The 24,285-nt window shown below is 49.2% G+C and overlaps 10 protein-coding genes across 10 annotated transcripts; 2 read left to right on the forward strand and 8 right to left on the reverse strand.

The window, feature by feature from the left end:
* Positions 1-207: 207 nt before the first annotated feature.
* EI90DRAFT_3050819 (uncharacterized protein) lies at positions 208-1,307 on the reverse strand. Its single transcript, XM_039059789.1, has 5 exons — positions 1,179-1,307; positions 870-1,128; positions 725-804; positions 599-668; positions 208-532 (listed from the first exon to the last, which is right to left on the reverse strand). The coding sequence occupies exons 2-5, from the start codon at positions 879-881 to the stop codon at positions 407-409; spliced, it is 288 nt and encodes a 95-aa protein (XP_038917792.1). The 5' UTR covers positions 882-1,128; positions 1,179-1,307; the 3' UTR covers positions 208-406.
* Positions 1,308-3,207: 1,900 nt separating this feature from the next.
* Positions 3,208-4,031, reverse strand: EI90DRAFT_3050825 (uncharacterized protein). Its single transcript, XM_039059790.1, has 5 exons — positions 3,952-4,031; positions 3,803-3,897; positions 3,656-3,738; positions 3,520-3,589; positions 3,208-3,459 (listed from the first exon to the last, which is right to left on the reverse strand). Exons 2-5 carry the CDS (start codon positions 3,887-3,889, stop codon positions 3,334-3,336), a joined length of 366 nt encoding a protein of 121 aa, XP_038917793.1. The 5' UTR covers positions 3,890-3,897; positions 3,952-4,031; the 3' UTR covers positions 3,208-3,333.
* A 2,005-nt stretch (positions 4,032-6,036) lies between these two features.
* EI90DRAFT_2915552 (kinase-like domain-containing protein) lies at positions 6,037-7,608 on the reverse strand (the record flags this gene model as incomplete). Its single annotated transcript, XM_039054549.1, has 4 exons — positions 6,037-6,422; positions 6,493-6,610; positions 6,676-7,008; positions 7,072-7,608. The coding sequence occupies 4 exons, from the start codon at positions 7,606-7,608 to the stop codon at positions 6,037-6,039; spliced, it is 1,374 nt and encodes a 457-aa protein (XP_038917794.1).
* Positions 7,609-8,690: 1,082 nt separating this feature from the next.
* On the reverse strand, positions 8,691-13,189 carry EI90DRAFT_2993889 (dynein heavy chain, N-terminal region 1-domain-containing protein). The gene is made up of 13 exons (XM_039056157.1): positions 12,851-13,189; positions 12,388-12,782; positions 11,879-12,336; positions 11,379-11,821; positions 11,157-11,323; positions 11,025-11,102; positions 10,399-10,972; positions 10,208-10,344; positions 10,035-10,154; positions 9,753-9,968; positions 9,568-9,700; positions 9,394-9,491; positions 8,691-9,326 (listed from the first exon to the last, which is right to left on the reverse strand). Exons 1-13 carry the CDS (start codon positions 13,125-13,127, stop codon positions 8,886-8,888), a joined length of 3,537 nt encoding a protein of 1,178 aa, XP_038917795.1. The 5' UTR covers positions 13,128-13,189; the 3' UTR covers positions 8,691-8,885.
* Positions 13,184-14,049, forward strand: EI90DRAFT_3153428 (uncharacterized protein). Its single transcript, XM_039065861.1, has 4 exons — positions 13,184-13,392; positions 13,453-13,550; positions 13,606-13,893; positions 13,942-14,049. Exons 1-4 carry the CDS (start codon positions 13,251-13,253, stop codon positions 13,972-13,974), a joined length of 561 nt encoding a protein of 186 aa, XP_038917796.1. The 5' UTR covers positions 13,184-13,250; the 3' UTR covers positions 13,975-14,049.
* On the reverse strand, positions 14,024-15,759 carry EI90DRAFT_3145046 (uncharacterized protein; the record flags this gene model as incomplete). Its single annotated transcript, XM_039065228.1, has 7 exons — positions 14,024-14,171; positions 14,223-14,451; positions 14,472-14,639; positions 14,689-14,819; positions 14,869-15,106; positions 15,192-15,633; positions 15,685-15,759. The coding sequence occupies 7 exons, from the start codon at positions 15,757-15,759 to the stop codon at positions 14,024-14,026; spliced, it is 1,431 nt and encodes a 476-aa protein (XP_038917797.1).
* Positions 15,760-15,796: 37 nt separating this feature from the next.
* Positions 15,797-17,677, reverse strand: EI90DRAFT_502601 (linker histone H1 and H5 family-domain-containing protein). Its single transcript, XM_039067706.1, has 7 exons — positions 17,420-17,677; positions 17,022-17,077; positions 16,863-16,969; positions 16,622-16,809; positions 16,312-16,572; positions 16,159-16,260; positions 15,797-16,083 (listed from the first exon to the last, which is right to left on the reverse strand). The coding sequence occupies exons 1-7, from the start codon at positions 17,510-17,512 to the stop codon at positions 16,054-16,056; spliced, it is 837 nt and encodes a 278-aa protein (XP_038917798.1). The 5' UTR covers positions 17,513-17,677; the 3' UTR covers positions 15,797-16,053.
* A 608-nt stretch (positions 17,678-18,285) lies between these two features.
* Positions 18,286-19,379, reverse strand: EI90DRAFT_3050844 (uncharacterized protein). Its single transcript, XM_039059791.1, has one exon. It carries the CDS (start codon positions 18,883-18,885, stop codon positions 18,421-18,423), a length of 465 nt encoding a protein of 154 aa, XP_038917799.1. The 5' UTR covers positions 18,886-19,379; the 3' UTR covers positions 18,286-18,420.
* EI90DRAFT_3121419 (acetyl-CoA synthetase-like protein) lies at positions 19,167-21,435 on the forward strand (the record flags this gene model as incomplete). Its single annotated transcript, XM_039063393.1, has 12 exons — positions 19,167-19,379; positions 19,437-19,526; positions 19,584-19,698; positions 19,742-20,059; positions 20,106-20,152; positions 20,205-20,234; positions 20,290-20,428; positions 20,485-20,535; positions 20,590-20,665; positions 20,720-20,943; positions 21,000-21,250; positions 21,304-21,435. 12 exons carry the CDS (start codon positions 19,167-19,169, stop codon positions 21,433-21,435), a joined length of 1,686 nt encoding a protein of 561 aa, XP_038917800.1.
* A 135-nt stretch (positions 21,436-21,570) lies between these two features.
* Positions 21,571-23,961, reverse strand: EI90DRAFT_3015120 (uncharacterized protein; the record flags this gene model as incomplete). Its single annotated transcript, XM_039056869.1, has 7 exons — positions 21,571-22,454; positions 22,623-22,647; positions 22,741-22,900; positions 23,101-23,129; positions 23,230-23,320; positions 23,391-23,566; positions 23,632-23,961. 7 exons carry the CDS (start codon positions 23,959-23,961, stop codon positions 21,571-21,573), a joined length of 1,695 nt encoding a protein of 564 aa, XP_038917801.1.
* Positions 23,962-24,285: the final 324 nt, after the last annotated feature.

Below are 24,285 nucleotides of genomic sequence, written 5' to 3' on the forward strand. Positions count from 1 at the left end.
CAAGATTCCGATTGTTTACGAACAATTGCGCGCGACTCGGAGTCGCGCGTTGCACTGACTCGATCGTGCCATGGATTGCTTGTAGTAACCATCATCGGTTTGATCGACTTGGATTAGCTGCGTATTGATGTTTTTCATAGCCATAAGAATATTGGCAAACCAACGATCCGGCCCACTAGTTTCCCTTTTTTAGATTGACGGCCCACGGCAGCTGCGCCGCATCCTGTCAATTATATACCGGGCTTGGGAAGGAAACAAATATAAATTACAGCAAAAACTTGGAGGTTGGCCACAAATTTCATCAAAGCCGTTATTACCAGACAGAACTAGAGATGGCCAGTGGTGGTGGTGGTGGTGGTGGTGAGGTCGTTCAGCTGGATACGGTACCCGGGATTCAGTGCATGTACTATGTATACCACTCTGAGAATTCTTCGGGTGGCAAAATACTCGGCCATACATTCGCCGTAATTGTCCTTTCCCATACTTCTTCCAATACCTGAAAGAGGGACATCATTGTCTGGGCATCTTCAACCTTAAAAAAAAGGAGGGTATGCTAAACGCTCGGCCTAGGTATCGGGAAACGCTCCAGGATACTGACCGCATTCTCGTACCCGTCATGTATACTTCGTCCGAGGAGATAAGCTGCTAACAGACGTAAGCCGTCGTCCCTAAGCATACTTGAGTTGACTGGTCCTTTCAAGATAGGTGTATGAATTCCACATACACAGGAGTCAACATCGGTAGGATTGGACTGTAGGTAGCCAAGTCTCTCGCCTCGGCCGCAGGATGGACTAATCGCAGCGCCTTGGGAAGCAGCCGCTCCCTCCATCAGCAGAAATCCAGTGTCCAACGCGCAAGTGTTTCCTCACCTGGAGAGACATCCACAGTTCGTATCCAACGAGGCGATGTCCTCGGATACACTCTTCAACGTGCTTCCGGACGGCACTGAACTCCCAAACATCGGCTGCAATTTGAGCACTCAGTAACAGACCGCCGTCGATGCGGTTATCTGCCTTGACCAGAAGGAGTAAAATGAGAGGGCAAGAATCCAGTCCCCTCGGTAAGGTAGTCGATCACTTCTTCCGTTGACAAAACTAAGACGTCGAGTATGACACTTCCTGAATAGTTCTGGGAGTCAATTAGATGCAGATTCGATTTTCCTAGTGTAATGAATGTACCACGAGGCAGACGCTAGCCAAGATTGGACCCTGCTTGCCCACAACGATCTGGGTCGATAAGCTGAGGCACATGATGGAACTTTGCCACAAGTAAAAGTACTCTCAAGAGTATGAAGGTGGAAGGGGGGGAATGGAGCGAGAAATATCGTAGTTTCATGTTCTTTATACCACCAATCGCTATTTGGGGTGCACTATGGTACCCCAAACTTGGCGTTGGGAATGATAAACACGGGCACGACCAGATGAAATGGCTGGAGGGAGCCAACAATCCGATAGCGTGGCCTGACGTAACACCATAGGATAGAGATGGGAAGAACTGTTATCAAATTAATGCCAAGGGACCAGTGAAGGAAGGCCTGTTAAAAAAGACAATGCCATTTTTAAGCTAACAATCGATTTGCCAACCACAACCAATTTTTTCCGTCAGCCGTTTCAGGTTGTGAGCCGCGTAGCGCGTTCTTTAGTTTCATTGTACAGATCTAGGGGACGATCAGATAACAACAAATAACAAGGGAGTCGAAGCCTCCCGTGAGCAGCGGCGGAAAGGCGAGGCTAAGCAGAAATGGCGAATGATCCAACGCAAAAGCCACTGAATCCTCTCAAAAGAGGCATAGGTAATCAACGCGCCATCTCCCATCCGACGGAAAAAAACATTCGCCTGCAAGCGAACTAGCCGTGTGCTGAGATGTAGCCGAAGAGCTGTTGGCGGCGGGATTGGGAGGCGTCACGGGGTTCAACGATTTCTTCTTCGCAAGAACTGCTATTCCCCTGCCTTGTCTCACGTCTGACACTCACCCTTGAAGCGTTTGCACCATCATGACGCGCTGAAACCACTATGACAAGCGATATAGGCCCATCATTGCAAGTGGCTGTGACAGACCTGATCCGTCAAGCTGGTGGTTGGGCGGCTGATTTTAGGCAAATCACCTCGCACCTCCACATCGCGGCCGCTTCCTAGCCAAACATGGGCTCTGCAGAGGAGGTGCATGAGCCTTCCACGATGACTCTCACATCTAAAAACCAGCCCTTCCAAGGGAACTGGCACCCGCCGAGATCTAGTTCCTTAGATATGGACGCCCATTATTCGTACCGATCCTTCATCTTACTCGTCGATGCATACTGGGCTACTATGGGGGGGAGAGATGCCGCTACGGCTCGTTGTTCCCCTAAGAGAGCTTTTACTCACGCGGGACGACACAAGTACCAGTTTCCGATTTTTCCCAAGAACACTTGAACGAATTTCAGTGTCTGGCGCTTGGGCATGGATCATGGATGAGGGAGGCAGAACAAGCCGATCATGCCAATAGTCGGTGACTGAGCCGAAGAACGCGATACAAATAAAGGCTGTTGGTCAGAACGCAGGCGACCAGCTATCCACTCGATTTCTCAGTGCTAGCCTTGGCTGCCAGTCAAAGAAATTTTCGGTCTCTGTGAAGGCTCTTTGTTGAGGAATCTTCCTCAGCGCCTAAAATTGTCATTCCAAGAGAGAAACCGTCTCTAGGGGAGAACGTAACTTTCTTGGACGTATGGGGAGGACGATATCTGCTGAACGTGGTAGGCCAGCACTAAAGAACTGGACTTTACTGCTCTTCTTGGTCGAATCAATCGTGATTATCTACCTGAAGACAGAAGAATCATATCGCAGACCCGACATTGTCTAGTAGATGGTCGAGGGAGGGTGCTCTAGAAAGCATCATCGCGCGTTCTCATCAGGAATGGTCAGAGAACGACCAGTTTGGCGTGAGCTCAGACCAGCTGTTTATTGACAATTTCAGTGGTCATTTCGAAATGCTTCAAAGCAAAGTCATGGAACACAGTGAACTCGGCGGCGTTGCATCAATTTTTCAGAAACAGAGAGCTTGATTTTTGACTACCTCAGTGAACAAGAAGACACACGAGAAATACTGACAACTCTCGAAGCGAGGGGGGGAAGAACGAAAACACGTGCGCTGTCTCTTTTGACAAAATTGGATGAGTGTTGATCGACAAATTAAAGACGTTTTTTTGGAAAAGCGGATTCAAAATTCGGCGCTAAGTTGGATGGGCTCTTGTGCCGTGGGATGGGATAGTGGCGTCCTAGCTGGAATTATCTTGCCACAACACTGAACGAGTCTACTTGCTTGCTTCGACATGGGTCTCCTTGCCATAATCGATGTTACAAATACCAAAGCCTAAACTCCTCGGGAGGAAGAAGACATGGCCATACAGAAGTCGTTATCAGGGCTTCCCAATCGGTAGCGCACGATCGATAGAGGTCCATCGCGGCCCGAGCATCCTCAACCTGGGAACCAGAACATGATGAGCATGGTGATGAACTCGGAACACCCGATGCGTTCCTCACCGGATGGTGGAAACCGTTACGAATCGTTCGATTCATGAATTGTTGCACCAATTTCTGGAAGCCATTGTCACTCATTACCCGCAGTATATCCATCTAAGTGCGTAATCATCTCATTGATGCTGCATTACACACTCACCCCTCGGCCCCTATTATAGTCTGCACCGGGAGGTACGTCGCCAAGTCTCGGGTTAGGTCGGCAGGATGCTGGAGGCGTAGCGCCTATAAACGCGGATAAGGAAAAGGTGAGAGCTGTTTTTTCTATGGAATGGCATGACATTTTTACATCTAGAGACTTCCAAAGTTCGTAGGCCACGATAACCTTGTTGCGCAACAGACGCTGTGCTAGATCGCGAGCATGGGCAAAAGGCATTGCACCAGCTGTTGATCTCCCAAGTCAGCCGTATGTCCTTGAAAAGCACTCCTGAAGCCTACCTGACGGATCAAAATACGATGGGTCGAATCCAGTCTTTGCAGTGTAATAATCAATCACTTCGTCGGTTTGGAATACGAGCGCGTCAAGCAAGATATTCCCCCGATAATCCTAGTGATGACTAGCGTTATCGTCTGTTAGCACGGTGGTCAAGTTACTGGACCCACAACGATGGACACTCGAGCCAGTGTATCCCCCCTCTGCGACAATACCGTTTGGGTCGCCAGACTCACGTAAACGTCGGGATTATGCATGATCAAGTTGTTGAGGAAGATGCAGCTCTAAAAAAAAATTCCATGGTGACTTTTTTTCCCCGGCAAGCCGGAGCCTTGCCTATCGCCCCGACCCTAAACTGACATTTCCAGCCTCTTCTGGTGCTTAGCTCGGACAGCTGTCGCCAGGTCACCGGGAGAAGTAATCGGGCATCAGTCAATCACTGGGAGCCCTGCCAGCTCAGCCTAATCAGACATGATCCATTGAACGGACAACTCCTTCACATATTTGGGTACAACCACGCTTCGACGTACCAAAGTCAGTCCTCCTTCAGGTCTGATAACGTCACTATGACGCACTTCCACCAACCTGGCTTCTCTCCGAAATTTCCAATCTGAAAAAAACGCGCCCTTTTTGATCCTCAGCCCTCAGGACCCTCGCGGAATTTTTTTTGAAGGGGCAATGAAATGAGATCCGATGCTACCCTTCCATCCACCGGATCCCACTCGTACGTCCACGACATTATTTGCAGAATTTTCACTGATTGAACCAGGATATGTATATCGCGCTTTTTTCAGTCAAATATCTCTCAATGACGACAACTTCTTACTTACCTAAGCAACCTTAGCCGAACGTATTGCGCTTGCTGTGCTTTCTTGCGCGCGGTCCCTCCCGAAGTCAGCAAAGGGGTAACGTTCGCCGCTCCAACTTCGGGCAACAGGCCGCTTCCGGATCCTTCCTGTAAAAAGTTGATCGGCGTTTCCCACGCTCGGGACCTCTCAGGCAAGCGCCCAGCTGGGAGCAAGCCCGGCCCCAACAGATTTCTCTCTATTTGTTGTGCGGAAGGCTAACTTCAGTCTATTCTAGAACGTTTCTATTCGAAAAGAACAAGAATAAATTGCGCAAATATCGCTGTGATCTACACGATAGCAGTGGCCATGCCCCTCCCCCCCCACCAATTTTTCTTTCCTTTCAAGTCGATGTACACAATTCGAGTTTCACGAACGTGTGATGCCATGCAAGAAAGTACAATATGGTGCTTGACGTGTGCAATGATGAGCTCGTTGCTATCCCTGTTCGTCTCACTACAAAGCAAGGACGTTCGCTCTCTTACTCTTACCTAATCGGATGGCACAAAGATCGAAGGTTATCCCTTGAGCACGATAAGCACCGCCGCTCCGATATGCCGATTGATTTACATCCCCACGGAGGCGAGCAAGCCGTTTGGTTGTTGTGCGTTGTTCGGTCCGCTGGCCGCTGACTAGTACAACGGTGACGCCACGTATGATAAATCGCAATATTGATCAAGGCCCGGCCTATTGATCGTTGAGGAACAAGTATTCTACTGTATACGTACGTAACAACGGTACGGCTCGCGAGCGCTGGCGACCCAACCGAGCCTTCGAACATGCCCCTGTACCAGGAATGGAAGAACAGACACACTAGATTGATAGAACAATGGAGGATACTTCCATCATTCGTAAAACAAACTGAACGAACTAAGTAAGGTACAAGGGTGAAATAGAATCACAAGTCACGGCGGTCATAAAGTTCTGGTCGTAACGAACGAACGGACGGCATGCCCAGCAAGGTGAAATGTGTGTGATACGACTTAACACGGCCTGACGCGTGATGTGCGAAACAATGTTCGGCGAAACGAACGATGAACGAAGCATAAGGTGGCGGTGATAGAGTAGAATAAGGTGTAATGCCTGCAACCCAACGAATTAATGTCATCATAGGATCAAGTGTGGATGTGGGGAATGCCAGGATAAACGATGCGAACGAGCAGGCACACAGTCGCGGTTGACCGGACAGAACGATCATTCACATAAAAAGTAGCCGTGAAGGCAAAAGTAAGAAAACATGAAAGCCTATTCAACAAGTACTGCTTGGTTGAGAATCGCACGCAAATTAGTGTGCTGGTGGGAGGGCTTCTCAACCAGAGTGCAAACTTCGATACATTTCATCCATGGATGATCCAGGACCTCCTGAATCGTACACCTATATGTCGGATCAGGTTCCAGCATCCGACGCAGGAGCGGACGAGCGGCGCGAGGGGAAGAATTGCTGATGGTTGTTGGGAAAATTTGGGGCGGTGGTGCAGGTGGACCTCTCCAAGGCGTTCCCTCACATGCGGCCTTATACGCAGCAAAAAACGAGTCCGAAGTCTGAGCAACTCGCCAAGGCAGCTCCTGGAACAACAAGCAATAGTAAACCACGCCGGCGGCCCAAATGTCCACCAGTCGGGCATCGTAAGCTTTGAAAGAAAAAAAAGGAGACATGTTAGAGATCCGGCTTGAAGCCTCATGCAGGATGTTCAGCCTCACGTTGACGCGAAAACTGTTCCGGGGCTATGTACGGCTCGCTTCCACAAAGTCCCGTAGACATGTGCACCGTCGTCTCCCAAGGAAGCCGGTAGACCGTCGATGCTCCGTAATCACCAATCTTTCATAAGATAAGAGAATATTATTAGTTCAGCCAATAATCAATCAATTTGAGTAGAAGCGAACCTTGAGATGGCCACGGGTATCAAAGTAGAGATTCTCCGGCTTTATGTCCCGATGGGCGACACCTTGTCCATGGATATACGCAATTCCCGTGATAATCTGCTTGAAGCAGCACTCAACCTCGGATGGACTCATACCACCCCTTTTGATGGCAGCATACAGATCGCCTCCGGGGCAGAATTCCATTACTTCACACCAGTTGTGATTTTCGTCTTGTACGAGATCCACAGTTTCGACAATATTAAGGTGATGAAGCGTGGACGAAATGCAAAATTCGGCCGTGAGCTTCTTAACATACTCCTTTTCGGTCTCATTTTTTCGTCGCTTTCGGAACTCCTAGACATCAAAACAATACATCAGAAACGATGCCCAGTCACATATGTTAGCGTAAACACGCACTTTGACAGCGTACAGCTTCTCTTCCGAACGGTCCCACTTGTGTGCAAGGCGGACCACACTGGTCGCTCCCTTTCCAATGGCAACCCTATCACAAACGCCGTACTTCTTGAGTAGGCTAGTGGTACTCTGGGCGTCAGTGCCACCTCGGTCTGAGGAGGCATCTGACTTGCGGCTGGACGCCGATTGCCTTCGGTGCACCTTGGGTCCACTGGCTAGGAGATCCTTTAGCGTGAATCGTTGCCCGCCATGATCTGAGCCAGCCGTGGATGAAGCCTTGTTCGATGAGGCCTGTATCCCAATGTGTGAAACGTCAGGTTTGGAGAAAGATGATTTGCGAGACGATGGTTCCCCTTTCGACTTGACGCTTGGTGGCCTGCTGGCTGGCTGAGACGAAGGAGGAGTCCATTCCAGCCTCTCCAACTCGGGGGTTGGTGCCGTGGAAGTAGGGGACGCCGAATCGCCCGCAGTGACCGAGTTGGCAGCGCGCTTGGTCACGGCGTCAGAGGTTTGTACTGGTGGTGGGTTGGGTTTGAGCATGCGCTTGAGAGCTCCATTGGTCTTGTTCGACTCTGACCTCGCGCGGGTAGGTTGCGAAGCGACGGGCGTCCAGTGGGCGTCATCGAATCCGTATGCGGTGACGGGGTTCACTAGAACCTTCACAGCGACGTGATTCTCCGCTGAGAGGTGAGATGGATGATGGCGATGATGGTTACAGTTAGGATTTTCTGGACCGTCGCCAGGCGCTGACTCCTCTTCTGAGTCCAAAGTCCCTGGACCGCTGACTGTGGGCTTTGAAGATAGGTCGGACATGGTTGAAGTATGAAGAATGGGACAGTACGACTGATGAGACTTTTGGAGCGATTGCTAGAGGCGACCGCTAACAGAAACTGCACTGGCGAACACCGGTGATAGTATCACAGCTGTTCGGACATAGCTTGGCGGGAAGAACAAAGGTTTGGGGTTCGAGTAGGAGAAGCGAAAAGCTGCAGCAGGAGGACTGGGCTTTGCAGCCCTGAGTCCTTAAGGCTGGAAGGGGAAGTTACGGGGGTGGGATACTGGCGTGTGGCTGGCGGGTTGATGGTCGCTCTGGAGTGGAAGGGGGATGAGCAACAGGTCGACTCCGGATCCTAATAAAGGGCGGAAATTAAATGTATTCGTATGTGACACAACACATTTATAATTTCGATGATCTCTTTGCACGGGGCCAACCGCTATACATTTCTAACTCCGCTCGAAATCTGAGGAACTCCGAATAAATGAATAAAAATTAAATTCTTTTCCGATCAGGAACGGCCATGGCCCTGTGGGAAGAGGAAGGGGCGGATGGTGGTTTTTTTTTGGGGGGGGGGAGTTTGTGATATGTAAAATCTCAACAATCAACAATATCCAACTAATTCGCTCACGGGAAATCTACGGAGGGCATGCAATATGTACATGAGGCTGAATCGCCATTGGAAGTAATGTCAATATTCGGGCGCACGTTTCCGGATATTATCCGCTGCAGCGGAATCTGAATCGCCCCATCGTGGCTTCCTTCCCTAATTTTCCTCAGGAGTGGGAAGCTGCAGTCCTGCAGCAATATTGATCAGTGCTAGTTGACTGCTCGCATCAGCTTATGAAACCGAGTGACCGGGGCAAGCGGAAAGATAATCATCATGATCAACGTAAATATAGTTGAGCACACACGGAAAGACTAAACCAATGAACTAGCGAAGGAAACGTTCCTGAAAGTTCTGTAGAAGCGCACAATGAAAATGAACACAAGGAGCTGGGGAGCCAACCACCCCAAACTCTGAAATAGGTCCGACAGCGGATCAAAACCGTCGGGATACTCCACCTCCCACCAGGCCTTCAATCGATTGATGCTCCAACTCGTTTCGAGCCTTGAGGATCGCTGCATGCATGTCCTTCATTGCATTGCCGAGCTTGACCCCAAATCTGCTGAGGATATCCCGCTGCCACGAGTCGTACTTTGCGTTCACACGCGCTTGTACCTGCTCATAGTCGACAACGCACACACCGAACGATTTCTCGGTTTCTGACGTATCAAATGTGGAGCGCGTTTTCTTGATCTCAATCAGCAGCTGCTGCCAGCTTGCCAACGAATCCCCCAATCGGTTAAACACGTATTCTGCCTCCAAATCCCACAGCGACTGGAATTGCAGCCATTTGCCGACGTATTCTGTGACTTGCTGGACCTTATTCTCGATATGCATGAAAGGGCGGTCCAAGGTGTCGTCGGCGAATTGAGTCAGCTAAGAAAGGCACCAAATGGTGGATCAGGTGTTCGGCTCTTGTGACAGTATACGGAGATATCCGTACCAGCGAGACATATGTAGTTTCGGCCATGCTGGTGCCCCGCATTTGGAGCCCGATTTCATACCGGGAACTCTGAATTCGCCGTTGAACACACACCACAGCTGGTGGGCGCAACAAAAGAGCAAGATAAGATGAGCGAACAGCATCAGAAAAACGCGTTGCTTTTCATTTGCTCACCCAACCAATCATGGAGCCGCTTTATCCAGATTTCCCGTGCATATTCGATTGGGGGATCAAGAAAGATCACTTGATCCTGTATCCGAATCTCGTGTACGATAGGCTTCAGGATCAGTGGCCCGTCTGCGGTTTGCTGATAAAAGATATCAAGGGCTGATGATAGATGTGATCGTATTTTGGCTCACCTTATCATCTTTGAATTTCTTATCGCTCCTGCGTTTGTTCGAAGCCTCTCTCAAGACTGCGTCTCTTCTCACATCTTCTTCAGTCTTCTCAAACTCTGTGCAGAAGAGTTGAATGATGGAGGTCAATCGCTGCAAAAGGATACTCTCAATCCTTTTATCTAGGCGATTGACCCAGTGATCAAGATTTGCATAACCCTCTAAGTTGAGTCGGTCAATCTAATCCATCGATGCCAGAACGAGTGAGCGATTAATGCGAAATGAGTCTCGCAGGTGACTACGCACTAATGCTTGAATCTTAGCAATCAACTCGCCAAATGCCTGAGATGTGAAAGGGCATGTGGATAGCTCTTCGACCACACGATTGATTTCCCTGTATGAGTCTATCAGGGAATTCGTTTTATCCTGTGACAAATGTGAGCGAAATGGGAACCGAGGATAAATTTCTCTTGATTCACCTGCAAGATGGAGACAGCTCCTGCGAATTCCCGGACGAAAGCTAGATTCCGGTTCTCCCGTCCTTCCAGGCCAGCCGCAGGAAGATATCGATGCGTATCGTAAGCATTAACGAAGAAATCCCACCGGACAGACATCCCTACGAAGTATTACTACGCTGTGACGTGTTACGCTAAACCGACTAGTATCGCACCTCTGGATGTCATTCGTTGTGTCTCATTTCGAAACTCGGCCACAAGGATTTCAATGACTTGATTTTTTTCGATCAAGTCTAATGTTTGTGCGTACGTTCTCACAGTTTCCATGAGGCTAACGGCATGGGGGTAGACTCTCTTCGCGTCCTTCGCCATATTAGATATGGCATGAGGCACTTGATAGTTGAGCCATAGCAAGTTCCGGACTTCCTTGAATAGGGTGATAATCTGGGGGTCGAAATTTACGGCAAGTTGGAAGCCACCCCCCCGAAGCCGAATAATTTCGAATAATCGTCCGTTTATTCCCATATCGCGACGATTGATGTCGTGGAGCCAAGCCTCGTACACCGGACGTGTGTCAAGCTTGCGTCTGAAGGCTGTGCTTTCGGTTTGGAGTTTCTGCCCTTCAGCATACAGCTCCCAGCCTTTTCCTAGGACGTCCTCGACTCTTTTCATGTATGTCGAGAGTTGGCGCTCTATCTCTCGAGCCCAGATAATCGCACCTGCGATAGGTGGTAAATCGCGCATCTGTGACATGTGGTATGCTTCGGAGAATCGGTATTGGGTTTTGAACTGCGGAGGACATTCAGTTCCACTTCTGGTGTTGAGAATCAAGCTGAAATACTTTATCGTGTAATCGTTTGATGTCCTCTTTCACAGAGTCGATCAGCTGAGTTTGGTATTCTTGAATAGCACCGCGAATCTACGCACTCGCCCAGGTTACCGACACTATTCAGAGGAACAAGAACCAACTCACTTTGGGTCTCACAAAAAGTGCGTTGAATTTTGAGAACACCCGGAACATTTCATTAGCATTCCGCGCTGTCCCTAGCCGGTCCCTGAGCCGAGCAATGATCTGATTCTCCACGCGAGCTACACGTTCGTTGTAGGCATTTTCAGCTGTAACCCAAATCTCAGTGCCCTCTGCAAGACTCGTCAGCTGAACTGTCGGGGAAGTGGATCTCTCAGATCTACTGACCCACGGAAACATCAAGCACATCGATACTCTTGATAGCTTCATATGCCTCCTTCACTTCCTCTTCCATATCCATTCCACCCGCCTCCTTGCCGACATTTCCTAAACCTTTTGTTGGTCCGGTCATGACTGCAAGCTGCTCATGTTGTTTTCTCCAATCTCTCAGATACCGACACCTTTCCTGCAGCTTGGCATGCGCGGGATGAACCTTGATGGGTATGAACTTCTCCTGCCGCTTGCGAGTGACTTCTCGAGCAACGTTGGTAAATTCTTTCATTTGTTCGTCCCATGCCCGAAAAATAGCTTGTGTTTGTGAGAGGAGGCGATCGAATGTCTCATAGGGGGTGTAAGGTAATCGGTGGGATGTAAGGACTCTTAACAGTTGATCATTAAAATCGCGGGATATTGCCTCGACCAGCGGCAGGGCTCGCCGTATGGGGTATGGGCTAGAAACGCCCAGAGAATTGTCAAGACGTTCGGTAGCAAGGAGAAAAGGCACTTACGAAAGTCGGAGTTTACGGTTGATATGCGAGAAGATAAGGTATAGTGATTCCTGTATTTTATCAAGGTCTGTGGCGGATAATAATTCGTTGAGGGGAAAATCCTTCATGAGTTGATTGTATTTGTGGACCATGTCGGTAGCCTCCTTTAAACCCGTGTCGGCGATGAAACTGACAGTGGCATGAAACCGCTTTGCGTTCCGCAGGCAGTCCATGACCATGAGAACCTCATCGCTACGTAATTGGGCCTCAATCCCTTCCAATGCTCGCTCAAGACTTAGCCAGAAGTTGATCTCCTGTGATGCGGTGCCGGAGGAGACATCGCGATTCAGCTTGGTGACTCCTTGTATCGACCGAATCCACATGTTAACATGGCTCTGAAGTGTATTAAGGAAAGTGCTGTCAGTGAGTGTAGATGTAGGGATGAGATTAATGCTGGGTCGTATGCTTTGTGATTGTGTCTAATTCAGGAGGTTCGGTGAGAGTGGCCCCTAAAACATTGCCTCACTTACTTGAGCCACCGCTCGTTGAATGACAGGATGAATGATTAGGTGGGTATCGGGTATCTCCACGTTCTGTTGAAGGTGTAAAAGGGATAATTCGAGCTCGGCAAACTTCTTCTTGGTCATCGGTATGCCCATTTTGGCGTCGCCACCATCCTTGGCACCATTTCTGGTCCCAACGAATGCATCGAACCATGGCTTGACTGCGTATGAGACCACAGCATGAAGGCTTTCGTAAGGGGTTTCTTCCCCACCAAACAGAGTGGTAATATTGAGTTGTGCGGCTAGAGGCGCCATAGTATCCAAGACAGGAGTTCGCTTTATGAGGGCAATATTCATGAACGTATTTGATGTCCATGAAAGGTGGGGTGTAAGTTCATAAGAGTAAGTTGTTGAATTTTCCTCTGACATAGATGACCGAATTTTTTAATAAATTTAAGCGTTGTGTGAGCACCACGGGAAAGGATCACACCTTCCGAGTCACTGCGAGTTTTGGAAACGTAGATAACGGTACTCCCTTCGGCCGCAAATCTCAACGCACGTTCATCAAACTCGTCATCGATGAGTGAGTCGTTAAGATCATCGACATCAGCACCCAACACCGGAGGAAGGAGCGCCAGCAGATACTTCTTGAACACGCTGACATCGAATGTTGTCAAGGAGGGAGTAGGACTTCCATTTACCGCGTCACTGGTTAGGGTAGGGTTTAGCACTGCTGCAGAGCTTGTTTCAGATGGCGTGAAGGACATTCTAGCATGTCCGACGACGCCAGCGTTTTGGCTGTTGCAATTTCTTTCTCTGGCCACGCGTTCGGAAGCAAAGGTCAATTGATTTCACGCTCATCACGTCGCGCCCGCCCACGAACAAGCGCAATGGGCACCACGTCCTCAAAAGTAGCGAGGCAATTGCCACTTACAAAACCAAGGCCTGCGTGGGCTGGCGCTCGAACGCCTCGTCCGGAAGAGGCAGAAATTCCCGCCGCTCGCTATGGCGTCAATGACCCCAAAAGTCAAGGTGAATAAATGCGCCACAGTCCTCAGGCATCTGGGCTGTGCGTTAACCTCGATATGGTAGCTATAAAAGAGGATACCAAGGATCCTCAGCTCGTTCAAAGCCTCTACACTCTTGGGCAGGTTGATGTTAATCGCATGTCGGTTCAGCACGACTCGCACGTACGTGACTTTTACTCACCATTTCCACGTCTAACGTATGTTGTCCCTCACAAAGCGCAAAGCTGGAGCAATTTCACAAATGTTCCGATCAAGGGAAGAATCAGAATTTCAAGCCCTGTCCGATCAGATAACACCAAACCGTTTGGCAGCCTCATCCTTGTTCGAGCTGCTGGATGCCCGCAAAGGTGTTAAGACGCACACTCAGCTCCACAATACTGCCAAGGCGCATTCTATAGACCCTGCTCTTCTTGATACACTTGCCCGCTTTGTGAACACCCCCAGTACCGGTGAAAGCACGACCACTCACACCGTCGAAAACGGGGAGGAACGGACAACAAGCCAAGTAAGCAAAATTTTGAGGAACAATATCCCAGCTGAATGCTCTCTGAAGGCATTATGGGTTGATCCGAAGATTGTGTCCTGAACCCCCATATCCGAAGCGATTTGGTACCCGAAGAACACGGTGGTAATTATCACTCGTCATCTGAGTCTGCTTCGGGCTCTTCACCCCGCCGTGCATCTAGAACTGCCTCTTCGAGCTCCTCCAATGGCCACCCAATGGTTGATTTGCTGATTTTCACCTCAGTGACATCCCGGCTAAGTTTCTTCAATGCCTCGTCACTGACCAACAGAGCTCTTAAAACATGATTCTTAAGAGAAGTGCGAAATTACCTGGCTCCTGTCTGGATCCAGACACAATAATCTTCCATCCACATCTTGCTGTATACGTAATATGTGTCACTATGCTCAAGGATGCTTTTCGCTTCGAGCAATGCTCGAGTCACCGCTCGTTGTCCAGCAGCAAGGATGTTGGCGACATCCTTGCGCAGCCTTTCACACAACAACCAATTACGGTAGAGCGGGAAAGCAAGGGCCCGACGATACGATCTCACCAGCACAGCTGGTAATCACTGGGAAGACTGGTACCAGCGACGTCAAGAGCGGACATGCAAGGAGTGAGGGTGGCGATGGTCCAAGCGGATTCGGCAGTTGGTTCATGCTGCGTAGTGCGCAAGTCATAGCAGTATGAGAAGAGGATACTGACGAGTGTGAGATAAAGAGACGTTGTTTGTTGTGGTGCGGGCAAGTCTAAACATGTGTCAGCCCGATGAGAGGAGCAAAACCCAGTGGTACATACATTCCTTCCGAGGCAATTCGAGCATCTTGTCGCGTTCCGCATCTGTAAATTCTATTTCTTGTGATGGGTCATCAAAGGGATGCTTCCATTTGATAATCTCTTGGATCTCTTCGTCTTCTACAAACTCAGCACTAAAAGCCTATCAGACACTCCAAGAACGCAGATCGGGAGATCACGCACATGTAGTATTCTTCGTCCCATTTCTCGTCTTCATGAGCAAGCCTCATCTCCGTGCGGACCGAAGGGGCGATCGTCTCAGCGAGATCTCCAAGTTCATTCACGTCATTCCCTGTTTGACTGGAAAGTTTGAAAAACCCAGAGTAGGCGTCTAGAAAACCATATTGATTCTTGATGGAGAGTGTGATAGTTGGATCCTCCGTTGCCTCGGGCGCTGGATAGTGCCAGTCATTCGCTGCAGCTGCGCATTGCAAATGACAGCCACAGTGCGTAGAGTTGCATGATCAGGCTCAAGGCCATTGGAGAAAAGGTAAGTTCAACATCACCTTTAAGGAAAATTCCCCTCTCCCTTTTCAACCTCTCAAGCCTCATATCTTCACTTTCCTCTTTAGAATCAGTTGATTTAAGCACTTCGATGAGTGGACGCGATGACACCTCAAGTGTGGCAGAAGATTTACGACCACCAAGGGTCAAACCCTGGATAGAATCTGTCACGCCCTCAGAAATATCTCCATCGTCGCTCCCCCTGGCGTTCTGAGATGTGGATGCTGGGGGAACGAGAAGCCGGGACAACAAATCGAGATCCGGAAAATAGACACCTTTGTCCTCCTTCGTTAACTTCACATTCAGGAAAGCCGACGAAGGGTCATATCTCGCGTAGGAATCATCATCCTCTATCAGAGCCTGAGGAAAGGTCAGGCGCAAAAAATATGGGTGGACGTAGAGAGAAAAATGTGTTCTATCTACATCTATCTCCACCTCTGATGCCTATGCAATGAAATTTAAGTCTCTTCCTATTCGGAGCGAGATGACACAGACCCTAATAGAAGGCATGTAACATGAAACGGTAACAGATTCATCATCCTGTGTGCAGGTAAACTTCGGTGTGATCATGTTCGTTTACACCGAGGTTGTTTTTCCCGAGGAAGTGCCAACACAATCCTTGATGGCAGCGCCGCAATAACTTGAGCTTCGCGTAGTTAGGTTGGTACCATAGTGGGGGGCCCGAAGCTTAAGTTAATAACAAACGTACAACACTAGTACATCAAGACAAGTAGGCAATCGAAGTCCTGCAAAAAAAATAAAACCAGGGGGACGGGACAAATCCAAAGCAACGGCACGAAGATGCCCCCTGACACAACGAAAGAAGAATAACACATAGCGGACTTAGGAAGCACAGTAACATGCTCAAGGACTGCCCAGTGACGGAATGATTGCCTAAGCGACCGTAATTTACTTATTCTTGCAGCAGAGGATTAACTACAACTGCAACGAAAGGCACTCAACACTCACCCTCGATTTGGTAGCGGCTTGTTTCGGCTTCGCCCTAGTAAGCGTTCTAGAAACTTCCTTCCTGCTGTTTCCAATTGTCCTCGACCTGGAACCAGTGACAGACTGCACCAGGTCTAAGAAAAATCGATTTCCTTGGGAAGACAATGTCCTCACCTTCTTAGGGGTTACCTTCGAGGAGGATGTCGTCTTCTTGGAAGCGGCCGGCTTAGTATGCGATTTCTTCGGGGCTGCCGCGGGTGCCTTTTTTGCAGAAGTAGACTTCCCCTTAGCTCTTGCAGGAGTAGCCACCCTGGTCTTGGGTGGCACTACCTTCTTATCCCTAGCAGCCTTACCAACGTCTTTTGACGGAGCCTTGGCTGAAGACTTTCCAGCAGATTTAGGTGTCGCCTTGACCTTGGCCTTGGCAGTCAAAGTCTAGTAGATATATAAGGATCCATACAATCAGTACGTTGCAAAACCATGCCTTCTTGTCAGCAACAGTAGCAGGCTTCTTGACCGCCTTCGACTTAGAAGCGCCCAACTTCGTGGTAGTCGGTTTCGCGGGAGTAGATTTAGTCGAGGCCTTCGGCTGGGCAGATTTTGTCTTGATAATAGGGTTGTTCTCCTTCGATGAGCCGTTCTTGGGGGCCAGCTTGACCTTTCCAGAAGGCCCTTGCACAAACGTAGGCATAGGCGAGATGATTGCAACAATCACGGTCACATACCTTTGGGCAACACAAAGGTCCCCTTCGAAGCGCCATTTTTGATGGAACGGTTTAGCTGACTGCTGTTGGCAGCATTAAACTCGATCTTCCATCGTGTCTCCAAATATCTGGGAGAATTCAATTAGGATTTTATTCACCAGATAGAGTTCCAGCTCCTACTTCTTCAAGGCAGCACGAGATATCCCCGTACGATCAGCATTCTCAACAATGGCCTCCTGTATTTAATATTTGCATTAGTTTGCTGCTTATTGCGATGTGGGAGTGATGATTGTGAGGTCATGAGATTAGTTCTCGCACAGAGAACCCTGGTAACCGAGCCTTCGCGTAGCGCAGAGGCCGAGCAGCCAAGGTCATAGCTCAAGAAACTCGGGATCTGGTAACGCGCCTGTTAAAGGTGTGGCGGCTCAAGGTAACCGGTGACATGAGATAACAGCCAGAAGGCCTGAAACCAAGGCATAATTTGCACCCCAGAGGACCCCTGGAGGGTACAGGTATGGATTGAGGATGCTGGCATGGCCTTACGGGGCAATCGCATCCTCTGGAAGATGAGTACTTACGGATATCATCTCAACGAAAGGAGGGTGTTCGGCAGTTTGAGAGCTCGAGGTCTTCTTGGTGGCTGCCGCCTTCTTAGTGCCTGCTGATGACATGATGAGATGCTCAAGGGTCGTGTACAATGATATCTGGATGCGTGGACGGTGATCGGAAGGAGAAGAAAGGGAAAGATAAACGGGGGTCTCGATACGCGCAAGGTTCAGACTTTATTGCGAGTTACTGGGTTCCATTGGTCGGAAGCAAATCTAGAAGTTGTTTATCGCACGGATCGCCAAAACATAAACAAACTTGTAAGATTGGGATTGGGGATTCACGACATGACGAAGTCCCAAAACACCCAGACGCGCAAGAGGTCGATTTAGCGTTGGGGTATGTATTTGCTTGTGAACCCAAAAACTGTCTGGTTCAGGTCACATGCTGGAGATTGAACTGACGTGCTGCATACTTGCACTGTCTTCACCTCAATAGTAATTGATGCACCAAACCCATCTAACTCTTCATACCTCTTTCATGTCCTATTTTCTCGTCCTTCCCACCTTCCTCCTTTGATTCGCTATAGTACGGCATATGCCGATACGCACAGATACAACTCTAAAAAAATGAATACAACCACACCTGCAGCTGGATGTTAAGCCGTAACCCCGAACGGACATAACGGACGTTTCACGTGTTTCAGTTCCATTCCTCCTCGATGTATGGACTCTTTCTCTAGTTTCATGTCGCATGTTTTAGGGCACCTTCATGTTTGTGAAGTTGGAAATATTCTTCAACTGGTTCACTTCTCGTGATCTTAGCTCAGCTCCGTTCCCACGCTCTTTAGCGCCGACAGGTTCCAACCAAACATGATTCAGTGATTACATAAGCATCCCTTTCAACTACACACGTGATACAGACCCTTGCTGCAAGGTCACAACCCTTCATTGTGAGTATGGTGTGGCCTAGCTAAGAATGAGGTGAAGCGATAAACTCTTTTGGAAGACCCAGATCATTTCTGGGCGAACTCTTAGTTGTAATGGGATACTAACTCAGGGTTCAATTGTGCGTTCAACTTATCTCTCCCCGAAGAGTTAGCTTGTTGGCGAAGCGATGTGATTTCGAACGGCTGGGAAAAAGCTCCGTCCGCGGCTTTGGCCAATGGTTGTGCAAATTCAAACCCCAGAAAAAATGCAATTGCCCCCTTTCGTTTGACCTGTTTTTGGCAGTGCTTGGTGTGAACATTGCTACAAATTGAACGCAAGCCTGATAAGCGCCATCCATATCTCATACAACCGTTGAATCCATAGGAGATGCAGTGAGTTATGAGAGCAAAGAAAGAATGAAGATCAATATTGGAACAAACCCAAGCGTTTAGATGGGGGCGCATCCTCGAAGTCCGAACTTGCAGACAAGGTCCAGAACTTCTTTCCGCCTCTATCCGCGTCATAGTTAATTTGCTGATAAAAGACCAATCAGGTGTCCATAATTTCATCGCAAAACCCAAATGGACTTTGTGCGGCTATCCTTGGAACGATCGCCAATCCTAGCCTTCTGCGAGCTCTCCAATGAAACGGCAAATAACAATAACCTGGCGCAACGATGAAAAATGCATGTCCTAGGCCATCCGGAGATTATCTGGAGATGGTATTCCGCGCAAAGGGGCAGCTTATTGTGTGAGCGTCAAGCACTGCTCCAAGTGTCGTGACGGAAGCAAATCTCTCTTTCCCACCGTTTTCAGCTGATAGCTCGGCGACCTGTCCGTCCAAAACTGCTATGGCTGTTGAGGTATCCCGCCTTTTGGACTACAACAACTCGACACTCCTACTCGGAGCAGCTGTTGTCCTTTTATACGCCGTGCGATCGTACTTGCAACCAGTACCGCTCGCACATCCATTGCTTCTTGGCCGACAGTCTGATGTGGGGAAGGTAAGAAAGGTTGGGGAGACGGCTGTTTATCGCAACTATGGTGTTGGTCATGGAGCTGCTGTATGATGAAATGTTTTCTTGACTATGCAGCCTGTTGCTGAGGCGAATTATTGGTAGCTCCCAGCAAGACCTCGCAAGGAAGTCAACTTAGCGCACGATGTGCTTCACTCGGACTCCACCCGAGAACAATACCTGTGGGGAACGAAGGTATAATTCAATCCGACAAAGCGATATTATTTATACACACTACCGCTGGTTGGCCAGATAACAAATGAGAAACTGCGGCTGCGAATCCAGGCGCTGGGCAACGGTTTGGTACGGACCGTCGGCCTCGCGCCGAACAAATCCAGTGCAATCATTCTTCTCGATGACAGTTTTGGTGAGCCATGATGCATGGACTACCTCTCACTATGTGAACTCAGTGAACGTCCCAGAGTGGTTGTTTATCGATTTGACATTGTCTACATTCGGCATGACTTCCATTACTCTGACGCAGCTCAAACTATTGGGCTCCGTGCTGTCCCGGGGCGTCCCAGACGTGATATTCACGGATTCGAGCCTTCTAGAACTGATCCTCGAGCAAGTCGCGGAAGAAGGGAATCATTTTCCGATAGTGGTGGTCGGGAAGGATGCCGCATCCAAGGTCGAAGCCGGTCGTAACCTCGGTTTTAACGTAGTTACTCTTGATGAGGTGGAAAGGAGTGGTAAAGGGGGTGAAAATACGACGATAGACAAAATCAGTATGTGGTTATTTGTGTTTCGTGATCACCCCTAATTGTGATACAGAGCCCGCGGACATTTTCTCTACCGCGTATCATGGGGTGACAAAGGAGGTCTGGACCTATTGCATCCATTATATTCGAGTTCTGATATAATTATTCTCAGACGCCAACGGGTGTGCATATCACTCACATGGTTAGAAGCTTCCCTTTCCAATGAATTGTGCCGGAAAGCTGACCCTTACATCTAGAATCTCACATCGGGCCCCACGGCCATTCGCCAATTCTTTACCCTCACAAGCCCCCTATCCCCAGCATCCACGGTTCTTTCAGCGTTTCCATTAGCTACGCCCTTCGGTCGTGCAATTGCTTACACTGCCCTGCTAGAAGGTACTCGCAAGCTGTTTGTTTCAGGGAGGAATATTCATTTCTAATATCGCTGCAAGGTTCAAACTTTGCGACTCTCGCTTCGACATCTCTTCTCCAGTCAGCGAAAGGTAAGGAATGTTTTGATCATTTTTGGGCATGGCCAAACAATTTCACTGCAATAGCTACTATTCGCCCCACACTCGATGAAATTGTTCGTGCTGCATCCTCTGGTATTCCTCGTCCCACGCACTTGTTCATGTAAGCGCTTCCTCGGAACATTTAATGTCCTCATGTCTTAGAGGCCTCCCCCAGTCTTCCGGACCATCTTGACACCCTGAGATCCTCGATCATCGCTCACGCCAGCTCCTCGTTCTACTCTGGCTGGGCATGGGGTCGCAAACTCGTCGATTTAGCCGGTGGCGCGCTGGCCGAAAACACGTTCTTCGACCGAATCGGCGGCCTTAATCAAGCGAGGCGCGCCACCCTTGGGTACAGCAAGACAGAGCCTTGGCTGAATGCCGTGGTCGCGGCCGGCGGTACGAACGCATTCATGTATATCTACCCTGATGAGCACTCAAAGCCCTTCCATCAGGTCCATGCGATGAATCCCAGTTTCCTTCGGCAAGGATCGCACTCTCCATTCCTCTCATTAATGCGCACATTGAATATATTTCCACCGCACCTATTTTTGCGTCTCATCCGTTTGATCTTCAACACTTCCCACCATCGGTCGCTGAAAGTTACGCTCATGTGGGCCCACCAGGACCAAACATAGAAGTCAAGTTAGTGGCAGTCAGCGATGATTCTCAGGTGGATGAGACTAAAGGCGATCCTCGTGGAAAGGTTAGTCGAGTTTCGGGCGCAGCCAGCTCATCCATTAATCTTGCCGAAATCAGGTCTTTTATCGAGGGCCATCCTTATGCGAGCCTATTCCACCCCTTGCCAGCGGACCGGTGGGAGAACAATGGGTGGACAGCGGACGTATTGCTGTTATTCATTCGAATGGAACGTTCAATATCTTGGAGTGATTTTAGGCACGGCACGTAAATAGAATAATCTCTATGTTGTTTTTGGCCTTGAGCCCTCTATTGGAGTTGTTGTTTCTGTACCGACGATGGTTTTTCAACAAATTACATCAGTCAAGGGGGAAAATACAGATAAACTCATAACTCGTCATGAGTGGCTGGCAGACCATCATCTTCCTGGACATTCTCCTGTGAATCACTAGCCTCATTTTTAGAAGCATCCTCCACATCCTCTTTCTTCAAAGCGGGAGCAGCCAATCCTGGGTCTTTGTTATTAGAAACCTCCATCAGTTTCTTCCGAAGGGCATCCAATTTACTACGACCGGCCTCCTGTCTGGCATTTTCCATGAGCGAACTTAACTGCTGCTCCACATCGTCCTCATCATGGAGATCACCGATGATGACGTGAATCTTCTCTCCGTCCTGTCCGTCGATCATGAAAACCTCTTCTCGACCATTGATTGGCTGCTGTTGTTGATGCTCGTTCTCTCCTCCAGGCTCCGCGCCGTCACCCTGTGTGGCACCTCGCAAAAGAGCCCGAAGAGCTTGTTTGAGAGCCTCGCTTGAGCCCTGGCGAAGCTTGGATGATTTCGCACTTGCATCCTCTTTAGATTGGGCATTGGATCCGTCGCCATCCCCGGCGGTTCCGGTAGTGGCGTCCTTCTGAACGGCAGCAGGCGGCGGAGGTGGCGGAGAAGGTGGCGCAGCCGAAGGACCACGCACTGAAGGGAAATTCAAAGGATGTGCATCCTCTGAATAAGGTGATGGTTTCGGTGTTGACTCTGACATGTCACTTTCCAGTGGGGGGAAGGCATCAGTGGGGTTAGGGATGGTCGCTTGTGGTGGAGAAAGGAGTAAATGCCGTGCGTAGTCCCCTTCGGACATAATCTCACGACACCGCATCACACTCTCCTCCTGGGTGTCTCGTTCGGACTTGAAGCCCGGTTCCCCGCATAGGCGCGGGGTATGAATGACGACGACATAACTGCACGTCGAGGCCTCCTTGATGAGAAAGATTTTATCTTGATGGGTGATCGGAATATCAAGAAAAGACGAGCGTTAGTCCCTCAGTAGTTGCGTTTGAAATTTCAAAAAAGGACCAAGAGAGAGAGAGAATAAAGAAATTAGAGGAAAAATGGCGCAACAGCGCATTGATGATAGAGATTTGACATGGGGAAACCCTCAATTACCTGTTGTTGTCATGGAACAGTGGAACTAACGTAATAAATAATTAAGTACGTCAGCTCGAGCGCCCAGATCTTTACGAGAAGAGGAGTACTGGGGATTATGACAGGGGAGACAACTCACTTGCACTTCAGCCTTGCGCGGCACGCCAGTTTTGTCACACACAGTGCCTGATTCCCATCGCTGGACTAGATACCTCTGCCCTGCTCCCCTGGCAAGCTCGAGCTTGTTCGCGCGGCAACCTCCTCTGGCGATAGAAGCTCTGATGTTTCTGGGCTGGGTGCTATCCCCAAAAAGTAGCTCATCCACTAGAGATAAAATTAAAAGCCATATGGGAGATGATGCGTGAATTGAGTCCAGTTCGTTATTCGACGCGAGTTGAGGGAGATTTCGCATGAATGGCAGGAAAGGAAAAGAGGTAGCAGGAAGTAGGGGCGATTGTTATCCGGCGAACAAAAGGGACAGTTAAACAATAATCCATACCTCAGAGTCTTCTTCTGGTTCTCTGCCCCCTATATGCGAATAAAAAAAAAGATATCAGTCAATTTGGGAAAATAAAGGGGTAAAAAATAAATGTAACTTTTTGAATAAGAGTTGATGTCTGAACCTTACCTGGGGGATGAGGGTGGGCATGAGGCGCCTCTCTAAACTGCTTGACGTATTTTCCATGGCAATAGGCGTACGTGAACCAACCCAATGTATGCTGAATTAGAGATCGAGGGTCAGGACACACCAAGGAGACTATTCCCAGCAAGAAGAACTAATTCACGCACATACAAACACCCTTGAGACATAGGCTGTAAGAGTTCCCAGCTCTTCGTGGGTGAGCGGGGGTATATTCCTCGGCCGAGGAGAAGGCAGTAGAAGGAGGAGGCTGAGGGATAAGACAAAGGTAAGACGCTTTTGTGCCCATCTTCATCAAATGCAAGCCAAGCGGGGGGGACGCTGCCTGTATCGATCACTTCAATTAGGTATTACAAACTCAAGGGGGCAACAAAAGCACACGACGCTCACGGCAACGGAGTCCTGAAGGGCTGTAGTCAAAGGCTCATTGCCATGTTCGCTTATTTCTTTTCGTAATTTGGATGGTTGGTCATTTCGGTGAGAAACTCGACCAAGAAACTCGTCTTCTCCACCCGGGATACCCTCAGCGAGCCATCCCTGAGCTGTGTCATTCAAGAGGGGGAATCCGTTCAAGAAGGAAACGCGAAACTTTGGGAACGCATAGAGGTCCTCCGGTATCGAAGGGAAGTAAATGTGCGCAGCGTGGGCGAAGGTCAAAAGGAGGCCGAGGGCGTAGGGAAAGAAGAAAGAGAGGACGAAGTTATAGCGGTACGCGATCATAGCAATCCGGGTGTGAGCTTGTGCAACGTGCACAGCGCCCACTCAATTCTGTGATTGTAAACTGCCACGTCGTCCCGAAACGGCAGGGATCTCATTTTCTTTCCCCCGCTCACACGAACTCCGAAACTTCATTGACGGCGGGAATCCATCGATGTTTAAGGGGGGCATAAGGCCTTGCGGATGAATACACGGACGTTATATCGGACAGGACAACCTAGAATCCTGTACGGCATGTTGGATTAGCGCCGGTGCGCGCTAACGTTCTTCAGCTTCCGTCGTCATATGGTCAAGAGACACATGTTGAAATAAATGCAAATAATAATG

The sequence above is a fragment of the Cantharellus anzutake genome (genome assembly GCF_015039405.1).
Source record: "Cantharellus anzutake strain C23 chromosome Unknown EI90scaffold_16, whole genome shotgun sequence".
NCBI classification, from domain to species: domain Eukaryota; kingdom Fungi; phylum Basidiomycota; class Agaricomycetes; order Cantharellales; family Hydnaceae; genus Cantharellus; species Cantharellus anzutake.

Coding starts and splice junctions, on each gene's coding strand:
- EI90DRAFT_3153428 (XM_039065861.1), top strand. CDS start 13,251: ATGGGCACCACGTCCTCAAAAGTAGCGAGGCAATTGCCACTTACAAAA. Junction 13,551..13,605: donor CGGTTCAGCACGACTCGCAC/GTACGTGACTTT, acceptor TCCCTCACAAAG/CGCAAAGCTGGAGCAATTTC. Junction 13,894..13,941: donor AGGAACGGACAACAAGCCAA/GTAAGCAAAATT, acceptor TGCTCTCTGAAG/GCATTATGGGTTGATCCGAA.
- EI90DRAFT_502601 (XM_039067706.1), bottom strand. CDS start 17,512: ATGTCATCAGCAGGCACTAAGAAGGCGGCAGCCACCAAGAAGACCTCG. Junction 16,810..16,862: donor GACCTTTGTGTTGCCCAAAG/GTATGTGACCGT, acceptor CGTTTGTGCAAG/GGCCTTCTGGAAAGGTCAAG. Junction 16,573..16,621: donor CTACTGTTGCTGACAAGAAG/GCATGGTTTTGC, acceptor TATATCTACTAG/ACTTTGACTGCCAAGGCCAA.
- EI90DRAFT_3050825 (XM_039059790.1), bottom strand. CDS start 3,889: ATGCCTTTTGCCCATGCTCGCGATCTAGCACAGCGTCTGTTGCGCAAC. Junction 3,739..3,802: donor AACTTTGGAAGTCTCTAGAT/GTAAAAATGTCA, acceptor CCGCGTTTATAG/GCGCTACGCCTCCAGCATCC. Junction 3,590..3,655: donor ACTATAATAGGGGCCGAGGG/GTGAGTGTGTAA, acceptor GCGGGTAATGAG/TGACAATGGCTTCCAGAAAT.
- EI90DRAFT_3050844 (XM_039059791.1), bottom strand. CDS start 18,885: ATGAAATTATGGACACCTGATTGGTCTTTTATCAGCAAATTAACTATG.
- EI90DRAFT_3050819 (XM_039059789.1), bottom strand. Junction 669..724: donor CTACCGATGTTGACTCCTGT/GTATGTGGAATT, acceptor AAGTATGCTTAG/GGACGACGGCTTACGTCTGT. Junction 533..598: donor ATGACGGGTACGAGAATGCG/GTCAGTATCCTG, acceptor CTTTTTTTTAAG/GTTGAAGATGCCCAGACAAT.
- EI90DRAFT_2993889 (XM_039056157.1), bottom strand. CDS start 13,127: ATGTCCTTCACGCCATCTGAAACAAGCTCTGCAGCAGTGCTAAACCCT. Junction 12,783..12,850: donor AACTCGCAGTGACTCGGAAG/GTGTGATCCTTT, acceptor CATCTATGTCAG/AGGAAAATTCAACAACTTAC. Junction 11,822..11,878: donor AACCGTAAACTCCGACTTTC/GTAAGTGCCTTT, acceptor GGGCGTTTCTAG/CCCATACCCCATACGGCGAG.